Source organism: Pavona decussata, unplaced genomic scaffold (assembly GCF_977016875.1).
Source record: "Pavona decussata unplaced genomic scaffold, jaPavDecu1.1 SCAFFOLD_124, whole genome shotgun sequence".
NCBI lineage: Eukaryota > Metazoa > Cnidaria > Anthozoa > Scleractinia > Agariciidae > Pavona > Pavona decussata.
The window spans coordinates 935,832-949,824 of NW_028145538.1; the positions used below are offsets into that span (position 1 = coordinate 935,832).

At 39.3% G+C, this 13,993-nt stretch overlaps 1 protein-coding gene and 1 long non-coding RNA gene across 3 annotated transcripts in view; one reads left to right on the forward strand and one right to left on the reverse strand.

Moving 5' to 3' along the window:
- The window catches only part of LOC146469355 (uncharacterized), a 192,036-nt gene that overhangs the window by 63,820 nt on the left and 114,223 nt on the right, over positions 1-13,993 (forward strand). The gene's annotated exons all lie outside the window — the stretch shown is intronic.
- On the reverse strand, positions 6,193-13,004 carry LOC146469360 (uncharacterized). Its single transcript, XM_085123369.1, has 2 exons — positions 12,623-13,004; positions 6,193-9,787 (listed from the first exon to the last, which is right to left on the reverse strand). The coding sequence occupies exons 1-2, from the start codon at positions 12,696-12,698 to the stop codon at positions 7,377-7,379; spliced, it is 2,487 nt and encodes an 828-aa protein (XP_084979495.1). The 5' UTR covers positions 12,699-13,004; the 3' UTR covers positions 6,193-7,376.

Sequence of the window (13,993 nt, forward strand, 5' to 3'; positions counted from 1 at the left end):
AATGGTTGATGATAACAAAACCACAAACAGACGCAAAACAGGTAATGTCCTAGAACGCCAATCAAACCATTGATACTGTAGCATTACCATTGTACATGGAGTGCGTTTCCCGCCAAAACCTTGCACCCCGCGCCACTCCACGATTATTTATTAATTTCTCGCGCTTAAAGGGGAAGTATCATGGCGTTTTTAGTATCTTTTGTTAAAAATGATGAAATAAGGCCTTCAATCAGCTGCCAAATAATTCTAGAATGACGAGAGGACAGAAATCAACTCAATTCCTGAAAGGAACAATTCTTGATCTGTTGTAGCGCATTTTGGAAACAAACATGCGAGAACTAAAATTTTTCAAGTTTCAATCCATACCGGCCTACTCTGTCTCTGACCAGAGGCACTAATCGACAGTTTTATTGCACCACAAACAAACCCAAAACAGGTAATGTCCTAGAACGTGAATTAAACTATTGACGCTGTAGAACTACCATTGTACATGGAGTAGGTTTCCCGCCAAAACCTTGCACCCCGCGCCACTACACGATTACATATTAATTTCTCGCGCTTAAAGCGGAAGTATCATGGCATTTTCAGTATCTTTTGTTAAAAATGATCAAAAAAGGCCTTCAATCAGCTGCCAAATAATTCTAGAATGACGAGAAGACAGAAATCAACTCAATTCCTGAAAGGAACAACTCTTGATTTGTTCTAGCGCATTTTGGAAACAAAAATGCGAGAACTTGAAAAACGTTAGCCTAACATTTTTCAAGTTTCAATCCATACCGGTCTACTCTGTCTCTGACCAGAGGCACTAATCGACAGTTTTATTGCACTGGGGTGATAATTTATAACAAACTTGACAATTATTTCTTTGTTTCTGCTGACAGACAAACAAATTGGGGTTTTGAAATGACAGCAAATTTGCGTGATAATCCCCCTTTAATTAAAATTGTGTTTGTAAATCGTTTGTAAATCATATAAAAATTAGTTTTGTTTGTGTATATAAATAAAAACTAATTTTCATACGGAAAGCTTTGTGCTTAGTCTCGCTTTCATAATGAGGTTAAAAACAACTCGGAAATGAATCTCGTTCCCAGGGTCTCTCCTCTTTCAGACCCTGGGAACGAGGTTGCACAGAAGTGGCTTATTACTTAGTTCATTTGGTAATTTGGCTTAGTATAGTGGCCACCGAGCACAATCACTCAGTTCATTTTCATTTTGTTGGATATATCTGTGACCGCTTTGGGTCAACGCACAATGGCTCGATCGGTTGATTTCCCTTGTTGTTCATCAAGGTCAAAACATTAGGACGACAACCTCAAAAGCTGTTCGGTTTGCTGTTGCTCGGACGCCGACGTCGGACTTTCCATGAGCTCAGATTGCAGTAATTAACGCTTTCCTGATAAGGCTTTGACAATTTGTACCGGTCAACTTTAAACGAAACACTGTATAAGTCTGAAAACAACAATTAAACTGACCGAATTAAAATCCAAACTAGGCGTGCAGGTATTCCCGTCACGAGTCAAGCTCAATGCCCATAATAAACTATTCGAAATGGCGCAGATTTGGAACATCCATCCAAACAATGTTGGTTTTACACGGTTTGCGAAAGCACGTGCCAGCTAGCCCATCAGCAACAGTGCCAAACGACAGTTGCGAGTGGGGTTGCGTTCTCCTAACGTCTAACGCAATTATGGAATGTTGCAAAATTCATGACATTACAACTTGCATAATTATCAAAATCACTCGATCTCCCAAGAATGTTTCACTTTACTCAATTTTAGAAATTGTCATTGCCGTACTTTCATGCTTCTATTACTTAACTTTTCACAATCAAGTTTTGTAAAATACAGAATGATTATGTCAAACAACTTTACGATTTTATTCTTTGATTTATACATGGTACATTGAGCCATTTTCTTTCCAATCTATCCGAGGGCTCTGGTTTTTATCAGCCAATGTTGTCGACGGCCTTTGGTATCGTGGTAGTGCCTTTGCTACCCGGTAGCCATGCAAAATCTGTAAACTTTTGTCATAAGAGGGGTTTACAGCTGAACATTAAAATCATTTGCTGACAAACATCTTGCGCTATAGCTAATTTCTATTTTTTTAACGTGATCTCGGACTCATTTTTGTGCCAAATGTTTTTATTATTATTGTTATTATTATTATTATTATTTATTATTATTATTATTATTGTTATTATTATTTTTGTGTGGTTTTTGCTTGTAGTTGTGGACTGAACAAAGTGAAATGGTTGACGATAACAAAACCACAAACAGACCCAAAACAGGTAATGTCCTAGAACGCCAATCAAACCATTCATACTGTAGCACTACCATTGTACATGGAGTGCGTTTCCCGCCAAAAATTGCACCCCGCGCCACTCCACGATTATCTATTAACTTCTCGCGTTTAAAGCGGAAGTATCATGGCGTTTTTAGTATCTTTTGTTAAAAATGATGAAATAAGGCCTTCAATCAGCTGCCAAATAATTCTAGAATGACGAGAGGACAGAAGTCAACTCAATTCCTGAAAGGAACAATTCTTGATCTGTTGTAGTGCATTTTGGAAACAAAAATGCGAGAACTAAAAATTTTCAAGTTTCAATCCATACCGGCCTACTCTGTCTCTGACCAGAGGCACTAATCGACAGTTTTATTGCACCACAAACAAACACAAAACAGGTAATGTCCTAGAACGTGAATTAAACTATTGACGCTGTAGCACTACCATTGTTCATGGAGTAGGTTATCCGCCAAAACCTTGCACCCCGCGCCGCTCCACGATTATTTATTAATTTCTCGCGCTTTAAGCGGAAGTATCATGGCATTTTTAGTATCTTTTGTTAAAAATGATGAAAAAAGGCCTTCAGTCAGCTGCCAAATAATTCTAAAATGACGAGAGGACAGAAATCAACTCAATTATTGCGAGAACTTGAAAAACGTTAGCCTAACATTTTTCATGTTTCAATCCATACCGGTCTACTCTGTCTTTGACCAAAGGCACTAATCGACAGTTTTATTGCACTGGGGTGATAATTTATAACAAACTTGACAATTATTTCTTTGTTTCTGCTGACAGACAAACAATTTGGGGTTTTGAAATGACAGCAAATTTGCGTGATACTTCCCCTTTAATTGAAATATTGTTTGTAAATCGTTTGTAAATCATATAAAAATTAGTTTTGTTTGTATATATGAATGACAACTAATTTTCGTACGGAAAGCTTTGTACTTAGTCTCGCTTTCATAATGAGGTTAAAAACAACTCGGAAATGAATCTCGTTCCCAGGGTCTCTCCTCTTTCAGACCCTGGGAACGGTGCTGCTCAGAAGTGGCTTATTACTCAGTTCATTTGGTAATTTGGCTTAGTATAGTGGCCACCGAGCACAATCACTCAGTTCATTTTCATTTTGTTGGATATATCTGTGACTGCTTTGGGTCAACGCACAATGGCTCAATCGGTTGATTTCCCTTGTTGTCCATGAAAGTCAAAACATTAGGACGACAACCTCAAAAGCTGTTCGGTTTGCTGTTGCTCGGACGCCGACGTCGGACTTTCCATGAGCTCAGATTGCAGTAGTTAACGCTTTCCTGACAAGGCTTTGACAATTTGTACCGGTCAACTTTAAACGAAACACCGTATAAGTCTGAAAACAACAATTAAACTGACCGGATTAAAATCCAAAATAGGCGTGCAGGTATTCCCGTCACGAGGCAAGCTCAATGCCCATAATAAACTATTCGAAATGGCGCAGATTTGGAACATCCATCCAAACAATGTTGGTTTTACACGGTTTGCGAAAGCACGTGCCAGCTAGCCCATCAACAACAGTGCCAAACGACAGTGGAGAGTGGGGTTGCGTTCTCCTAACGTCTAACGCAATTATGGAATGTTGCAAAATTCATGACATTACAACTTGCATAATTATCAAAATCACTCGATCTCCCAAGAATGTTTCACTTTACTCAATTTTAGAAATTGTCTTTGCCGTACTTTCATGCTTCTATTACTTAACTTTTCTCAATCAAGTTTTGTAAAATACAGAATGATTATGTCAACAACTTTACAATTTTATTCTTTGATTTATACATGGTACATTGAGTCATTTTCTTTCCAATCTATCCGAGGGCTCTGGTTTTTATCAGCCAATGTTGTCGACGGCCTTTGGTATCGTGGTAGTGCCTTTTGTACCCGCTGGCCATACGAAATTCAGTAAACTTTTGTCATTAGAGGGGTTTACAGCTGAACATTAAAATAATTCGCTGACAAACATCTTGCGCTATAGCTAATTTCCATTTTTTTTAACGTGATCTCGGACTCATTTTCGTGCCAAATTTTTTTGATTATTATTTTTATTTTTTGTGTGGTTTTTGCTTGTAGTTGTGGACTGAAGAAAGTGAAATGGTTACCGATAACAAAACCACAAACAGACGCAAAACAGGTAATGTCCTAGAACGTCAATCAAACCATTGATACTGCGGCATTCCATTGTACATGGAGTGCGTTTCCCGCCAAAACCTTGCACCCCGCGCCACTCCACGATTATTTATTAATTTCTCGCGCTTAAAGCGGAAGTATCATGGCGTTTATGTTATCTTTTGTTAAAAATGATGAAATAAGGCCTTCAATCAGCTGCCAAATAATTCTAGAATGACGAGAGGACAGAAGTCAACTCAATTCCTGAAAGGAACAATTCTTGATCTGTTGTAGCGCATTTTGGAAACAAAAATGCGAGAACTAACATTTTTCAAGTTTGAATCCATACCGGCCTACCCCCTCTGTCTCTGAGCAGAGGCACTAATCGACAGTTTTATTGCACCACAAACAAACGCAAAACAGGTAATGTCCTAGAACGTGAATCAAACTATTGACGCTGTAGCACTACCATTGTACATGGAGTGCGTTTCCCGCCAAAACCTTACACCCCGCGCCACTCCACAATTATTTATTAATTTCTCGCGCTTAAAGCGGAAGTATCATGGTGTTTATGTTATCTTTTGTTAAAAATGATGAAATAAGGCCTTCAATCAGCTGCCAAGTAATTCTAGAATGACGAGAGGACAGAAGTCAACTCAATTCCTGAAAGGAACAATTCTTGATCTGTTGTAGCGCATTTTGGAAACAAAAATGCGAGAACTAACATTTTTCAAGTTTGAATCCATACCGGCCTACCCCCTCTGTCTCTGAGCAGAGGCACTAATCGACAGTTTTATTGCACCACAAACAAACGCAAAACAGGTAATGTCCTAGAACGTGAATCAAACTATTGACGCTGTAGCACTACCATTGTACATGGAGTGCGTTTCCCGCCAAAACCTTACACCCCGCGCCACTCCACAATTATTTATTAATTTCTCGCGCTTAAAGCGGAAGTATCATGGCGTTTTTAGTATCTTTTGTTAAAAATGATGAAATAAGGCGTTCAATCAGCTGGCAAATAATTCTAGAATGACGAGAGGACAGAAATCAACTTAATTCTTGAAAGGAACAACTCTTGATCTGTTCTAGCGAATGTTGGAAACAAAAATTCGAGAACTTGAAAAACGTTAAAATGCCTGACATTTTTCAACTTTTAATGCATACCGGCCTACTCTGTCTCTGGCCAGAGGCACTAATCGACAGTTTTATTGCACTGGGGTGATAATTTATAACAAACTTGACAATTATTTCTTTGTTTCTGCTGACAAGACAAACATTTTGGGGTTTTGAAATGACAGCAAATTTGCGTGATACTTCTTCTTCAATTGAAATTGTGTTTGTAAATCGTGGAGAAATCTCAGTAAAAATGGCAACCTTAAGGCAGTTTTTACTGGTTTTTCATATGACCGCAGATGTCGTCAATCAAAGGCAGTTGTGATGTGCACCTGCAGTTTTTGGATTGAAATGTTTTCAGTGAACCAGACGTGTCATTCCATACACGAGTTTTCACTCGTGGACAATCGCCGTATTGTCAACTCATAAGTATGGCACTCGTATGTTTACACTGCACAAGTCGTCGAAGGCGATGTAAAGCCGGCGACGTTTTCAGGTCAATTGCTACCATTGTCACAAATTCACTTTGAGAAGAAAAACAATCACGCATTTTTAGTAAGTTGATACAGTGTAAAACAAGACTATTCTTTGTGAAAAAAGGCCGGGTTTTTGGAATGACTGAGTGAATGGGAGACAAAACTTGCAAAAATACAAAGCAGATTTCTTCCATTGATATAAACAATTTATTTATATATTATTTTAATAAAGGAACTGGAACATGAGATCACCCAAAATAACCAGGCTCTGATTAGATGAATTATCTAAACAACCGAAAATTATCTCGGATGCCTTCAAAAACTGAGACAGAACTGACTAGATTGCAGAAGACCATACATTAACTGATTTTTACATGTGTAAAATAGCTGAAACTGCAAAGTAGTCAGAAATACTCTTTGTCACACCCAAAACGGATATTCTTGGGATACGGTTTCAAAACTGTGTAGAATATAACTGCCCCAATTTAATAACGTTTGATTGTGTGAAACAGAAAACCTAAAACCAATGACCAGTTCTTGAGGTGTATACTGTGGTAATGGATGAAATCTTACAGTCTGGGTGATTATATGAAAGGTACTGAGCAGTACTTTCCTGTGTTACACTACATATTGTTCTGTACATGGTGGTTATAACTTTTGAGCTTGTAGTGGAAATCCTAAAGGGTGGCCATTCAAATGAAAGCCTCTGAGCAGTACTTTCCTTTGGTATTATTTACTATACAGAACAAAGTGATTCTAACTTTTGAATTTGTCAGCTGAAATCCTAAAGTGTGACCATTCAAATGAAAGCTACTGAGCAGTACGTTCCTCCTGTGGTGCTGTTTATTATGCTGTACAAGGTGGTTATAAATTTTGAGTTTGTGGATGAGGTCCAGACCGTTCACATGAAAGCTGCTGAGCAGTACGTTCCGGTGGTGCTGTTTATTATGCTGTACAAGGTGGTTATAAATTTTGAGTTTGTGGATGAGTTCCTGACCATTCACATGAAAGCTACTGAGCAAACGTTTCTCTGATACTGTACAGTATACTTTGCTGTACAAGAAGGTACTGCGTCAGTGTTTGACATTGTCGGCACGTTTTTTTCGGGAACCGTTCTAGAATGAAAATACTTGGAATTCGAAATGGTCGCTTCTTTTTTCTTGGTTGATTTTCCACTCATTCTACTAATTTCTTCCCATTTCAGAAGAGACCTCAAAACTCGCCCTGTGACGAGAAGTAGTAAGTGTCAATGTACTAAACAGTGACATCATGTGATGCTATCCGATTTCTGTCAAATGATAATTTTAGAAAATAGCTTAATTTTGTATTCATATAGTGAAAATTAAAAAGTTTGGTAACAGTTTCTTTCTAAAATGTCACAACTTTTGAAAGTTTGTTGTTCCTTTTCGCCCAAGACGTTTGCGTTTTATCTTTCTCCGGGTGAGCGGTTGTCATGTGGTTCATAAACTCCGATTGCCTCTCTTTGAAAGTGGCGCCACATTCTTCACACACAAACATCTTGGAGCGCCTTTCACGAAACCCAAACTTGTGCACCACTCCGTGGACACGTGACTGGTGCGCCTCCAGCGAGCAACGCTGCGTGAACGACTTGTCGCATCGGTCGCACTTGAATGGTTTTATACCCGTGTGTGTTCTTACGTGACGCTTCAAGTCGAAAGTATCGTTGAACCCTTTGTCGCAATATTCACAAGAATAGCGCTTGTAGAAAGAATGCGATTTAAGATGCCGGTTGAGAAGTCTCCGAAGCGGGAAGGTCATGTCACAGATCTCACACCGGTGATGGTTGGTTGTGTTCAAACAGGTTTGTTTTGCTTTTGGTGGCCTTTCATAAGTCTTGTTACCAAGAACACTTAATTGACTTTGAACACTCAAAGCGTCAGATGCCGTCCAAAATGGTGGACTTGATGTCAGAGCAGGAACTTGGTGAGGCGGTGAAGATTCCGGGTGTTCTCGTTTCTTGTCACCCATATTTACTTCGTTTGTTTTGGGATGTACTGGAGATCCATGTGAACCAAAGAATAGTTCACTCCCTCTCCTCCCCGGCGGGCTAAAGTTAGAAAAGACAGGTACATCCTGGAAAGTCTTCACTGCGTGTTCATGGTTGTTGTTACTCAAACTTTCAGCTGTGTTGATGGTGCTGTGATCTGGAGAACACTTCCCTCCTTTATCATCTTCACTCATTTTTTCTAGTTCTCTTAATTTCCTTGGATCCTCTCGCATGCGATCTTTGTCATCAGCAGAAATAACGTCCACAGAATTTGCCTCAGGGGAAAGTCCTTTGGGCAGTTTTGGGCTGAGCGAAAAATTAGGTGACAAAACCTTGTGATTTTCAGGAGCCCGCTTTGTTTCATTGGTTTCTAGGTGTTCATCATGCGGATTAAAGATCTCTTTCTCTCTGGTGTTGTGCCAAAAGCCATTTGCCCTCCTCAATTTAGACTCCCAATCGTCCTTTTTGAAGCGATCTTCCGTAACACCGTTTGTTTGATCAGTTGGTAGCAGGTGATACGGAATCCACACCGAGGTCGGTTGTGTTATCCTTTTGTCTCTCTCTGAATGTTCACGATGTCTAAATAACCCCATTCTTTCTGCTGCTCTTATGGAGTTGAGATACGGCACGGAAACGCACCAGTCTGGATGACTGTGGCGATGAAAGTGAATGTTCTTTGGGTCATTTTCCCGAACGCGTTTAGTGATCGCTTCTTTTTGCTCTGCGATTGTGTCGTTTTGTTTCCAACCATGATTCTCTAAATCGCTTGAGAAAATCTTCTCTGAAATTGTCTTGTTTCCTTGTGATCGCAGTAGCTTTGTATCCCAGTAATAATCATATCGCCCTTCATGTCTCCAGTTGGCCATCGAATTACGAAAACGTTCTGGGCTTGCACTCTCTCTTTCACCCTTCCACTTCTCCGCTTCCGGTGTATGTGAGGTGTAAACATTACCAGCAGTGGATAGAAGTTCTTCATTGTCCGCGCGTTCTTCCCAACTTCTGAAAAATTTTGTACTCACATTTTCTCTTTCGCTTTTCTTTTTCTTTCTTTCTGGAACATGCGAATTTTCGGGAGAACTGACATCATCTTTAGCAGCGAACATTTCTTCTCTTTCGTCCGCCATTCTTTTCCTCTTCATTGATTCAAACGCGTCTCCTGAGGGGCGAAAGTCAAAGGGGAAAATACCACAGCGCTCGCCTTTCTCGTTGGTATCAGCAAAATGTGGTCTAGAGAGAGACCGGTGAAAAACTGGGGGGATCCAATTGGCGGAGGTGGCATTAAGATGCTGAGAGAGGAAATGTTTATTGTCGTCGGTTGGTGATCGAGTTTCAAGAATATCATCAACACACTTTCTTGTTTCCATGTCTTCTGACATCTTCTTATCAGGACTTAATCGCAACACACTTTCTCTTCGTTGCTCATTCCGTAAATCTGGCATCACAGGGCTATCGTTTGATGTTGGCGCTTGCAACCTGGAAGTAGGTACGTAAAATTTAGCGTTGCTGACGCTGTCTTTTGTTAATAACGGTGGAAAAAACCACAATGGACGTGGAATAGCAGCTTCTCGGTTTTCTGTGACCGGATTAGCTATAAAAGCACTCTTGTGGTGGGCTTTAATTATTTGCTCTCTTCTCGAATCACTCAGCGTGGTTTTGCCATGTGCGACACGCGTGCTTTCACCAGAAAGGTTGTATAAACGTCGTAATGTGTCCACGCACTTGTCGAAGAACATGGCGTCTTGCGCGACAAATAAGCCCTCTTTGTGAGAACCTGAAGATGAAAATTAACTTCCATTAATTAGGAGGCAAAGAACTCTAACGCACAGATCAAGGAAGACAGAAATATTATAGCTATTGACCAACTGTAAGGAATTATACTCGTGTAAACTAAATCCTGCCAAACGGGAAATTTATTTCAAGTTTTTACTGGGTAAAATTGACAGTTTTATTCAACAGCCGCTTTCATTTGAAAGGTCATACCTAAAGGTTTCTTCTACAAACTAAACTGAAAGTAAAGATCAATTTTGTAAGGCGTAATGAACAAGACTACTGGAAAATATTACTCAACTGATGGTTTCCATAAATTTATGTGCTCGCATCACCCAAACAATGAGAAATTACCGAGCCCGCTAATTACTTAACTCGAGATTCAATCAGTCTAGGAGGTAAAGCCGCTTCAAAAGTCATAGCTTTTTAGTCAGTTTGCTTGAAATCCGCTAGAAATTTTAACATTCCACAGGTAAGAAATCAAAATAAACCGTGTTGTGCAGACAGTCTTGTAATAAGTTGTAAATAAATTTCTTGTAATAAGCAGGACGTTTGTAAAAACGTATAAATTAAATGTCTTGGCTATGCTAATAGAAATTTTGTGGCGAGACTAATCTAACTATTGGAACATTTAGTTGTTGTTTTCTATTTGTTACGCTAATGAATAATATGAATAGCGATTAAACGCAGTTCAGAACTCCTACAGCCAAGCCTTGAGTTGTGTAGCTTAATTTTCGCTTTTGAGTCTGGATGAAATCCTAAAGTGTGAGCATTCAAATGAAAGCTACTGAGCAGTACTTCTAGAGTTACCGGTTGTTTGGCACTTCTCCGCAAAACAAACTTTGGAATTTTTTCACTGAACTTTGATCAGTTTAAGCCGCGCTCTTGGGAGAGGAAAGAACTGTTGTTTTGATTAAACACAACGAGGCACGTAGTATAACGGGACAGATTAGTAACAAAAACATTTAAAAACTACATGGCATTGAACTTATGCCAAACTACTGGTACAGCTTTATTGCGTTCCACAGAGGCAAAATGTAGATGCATCCCATTCATTGTTACTCCAATCATTTCCACAAAAAAACTGAAATACAAAAAAAAAGACATAGCGGCAAAAACAATTCACAGTTAAGCCGATCACACTGTGATTTTTTTCTTGAAAATATGCGACATTTGACAAGTTGTGAGCACCCTTAAAAACACCGTCTTTTTAACAATGTGGTTTTCAAAACGTCCAAACCAAGAGGGTCTGCGATATTGATACGTGCAAGAAAGGAGTATTGACAGTATTAATACGGAGTGATGCCGTTTGGTTTATTGTTTGTGATTACTTAATACGCTTTTGCCAGCTAAGCAAAGCGATGTCGTTGCTAGAACCAGCTGTGAAACTAAGGGAAACGTTCGTGTCCACGTACAAATTTCGTGACATCTCAGGCAATTTTCAGAGAAAACTTGCCCTTTCTGACCTCATATTTAGTAAAATCTTGTATGTTACAGATAACACCTTGAAAAACAAGGTCGCGGAGAGGGATTAACGACGACTTCTTTGTTCTAAAAGCACGCGAATGTCTAGCACTTAGAAAATTCTTTTGCCACCGACAAGGAAGAATTCTTGCGTCTCAAAACTTGGGTGCCACTTACAGCTGATGCCTCGCGCTCTCAGACGTTAACACAGTTTATTGATTTGAAATTGCTGATATATTTTAAACACTTAAATCAATTGTTTTTAATTACAGTTCAAAATTTCACCTTCTTTGAAATGATAATTCGTTTGCGAGTCCAGTATCAAGGTAAGTTCCGGTTTGGGTCTTTACAGCGAAAACGAAAATTACTTATTTTAGTGTAAATTACAGTTTCTGAGTGAAACAAAGACTTCGTGGTTTCCGCTGGATTTTTTTTCTCGTTTTGAAGTCTTTGAGGACGCGTGTTATATCCGTGTGCAAACAAAGCAACCATCAAGATGTCAATAGTAATTTCCATTAGGTTTTTTATGTAGCTAACTTTATTTCGCATTTGAATATGAAAGCCCATTGAAAGGAACTATTAAGTTTCGTTTGTCAATTAACTTGAAGAAAAGCTTTCCAATTTTCACTTTTGTTCTTCTCATTTACAAAGGACTGCAATCCTCCAAGCCGACAATTCGTGTGTATCGATGGGTTTCTAAATTCCCGTCGAAACTAGCTTGCGTGTTTTTGGGCAAATATCAAAATAGAAAATTTCCGTGACGATGAAACGCTCGTCCACCAGAAAAAATTGTTAGTCGCCCCAGGGTGGCTAGGCTGTTGTGTTCTTTGGCAAGCGCTGGCCTTTTGTTGTACCCACAGAACAAAAAGCTCCCGTGTTAGCGCAACCTGTTAAACACTAGAAAGGCCGCTTTATTTATGATTTGCTTCCATGCTATTCATGAATCCGCTAATCAGGAAATATTTCAATGGCTCAGTGGTTTGAGCGATTCAAATCGAAGAGAAGTTTGAATATTTGTAAGAGAAAATCTATGTACATATTAAATTGAGACAAGGAAGGAAAAATATATGAGGCGCCATACTCGTGTCTCCGTGACCTCTATGCCCCTAAGGAAAGCGAAAAGCTCAGCATGAATTTTTCTGGAAAACATTTCGCTGGGTTAAAGAAGTGCGAGACGAAATGTTTTGACGATTTAATAATCGCTTGGCAAATACAGCTCGCTTTGAGTACAGAAAGTCGGTCGGATAAAACACACTTGTAACTAGTGTAGCAAACTTATCAGTGTAAGCAAATGGCATGAGCAGTCGACTAAACGAAATAGCCATTTTCACATTTAAACCCTCACAAGAACTGAACATGTATATGTTTCACTTACCAGCACTGGTATTGCTTTCTTCCTCGCTTTGGCCGTCCCGGCGCTTCGCAGTTTTCACAAGGAAGGATTTAGGCATGTTGCTTTCAGAAAATAAAATTTAAATCACGAAGACGAAGCCACCAAGGTTCGATCTTAACTTGTCTCGGTCGTGAGAAATTGAAAGCTGGTGAAATTTTAGCTCGCTAACAAGCGCGCTTTGAAGACACGTGCAAAGAAGATCAACTGGTCTGAACCATTGAAGACCGTTATAGGTGCGAAGCGAATTTATAGCCCATTTGCTTTGGCTAGCGTTCATTGGATCATGTGATACGGATTACGGCCAATTACGCTGATATCATGGTAGCCTTTGATTACGTCTTTGTTCGCACTCCACGCGAACAATGGCCGAAGAAGTCAACAAACACAATATACAATGACCGTCTCTATAAGGGTCTTTTATATTGGTGTTGTCATTTAATTTAGCAGTTCAATTGGGCACTTGTTACGCGCCGTAAATAGAACTTTTATTTTGCGGAAAAGTGTTCGCTTACGCGCGCTTGTTGTTTAGCCAATGAAGCGAGGAAATGTTTCGCGCTGTTCTAAATCGCCTCTTTTGTATAGAGATGCATTTTAGCACTCACGGCGTAATTGACCTACCTGTCTCAAACCCGCTTCTTTTAAAAAGGGAAGTAAAAATCGCTTAAAAACTTAAATGGACGAAGTATTTTATTCCTTTCCCCACCAGATAAGCCAGACAAATCATTTCCCATGTAATAAAAAGAAATATTTTTTTCTACTCAATGACGATTTTCCGCAAAGCAACTTGCGTCAGCTCGCCCACTCGTTTGGTTGAGCGAAGGATATCTTCATTTAAAAATATTCGAGATATACGACCAGCGTGTATATTTAGTTTCAACAGTTTTGCTCATTAATAAAACACTATTTTTATAAACTGGGGCATCGCGCCAAATTGATACGGTAGCTTGACATTCAGACGCAGTCAAGTTACAAGGATGGAATATAGCAAATGTCTCGTGTTTACGTTTAAGGTTCGAAACTTACTTGCCGTTGCCACAACAAAATTCGGCTCATGAAGCTCGTTTCAAATATCGAGTTAAAATGCCGGCTCAAGTCATTAGCGAGAAAAGAAAGACTTGACAAGTGGTTTAATTTGAGTAAGTTTAAAGGCCGTGTGGTGGGCCAATATTTGAGCGAGTGAAAAATAAACCAAATAAATCCAACCTTCGAGTTAAGAGTTTTTAATCAAATAAATAATAACACAAATTGAGTGTCAAAAGCTATGGGATAACATTAGCAACCAGCCGGCCCTTTGAATTATTTACGATCGGCAACATTTGCACACAGTTAACATTTACGGTTTGCACATTGTTT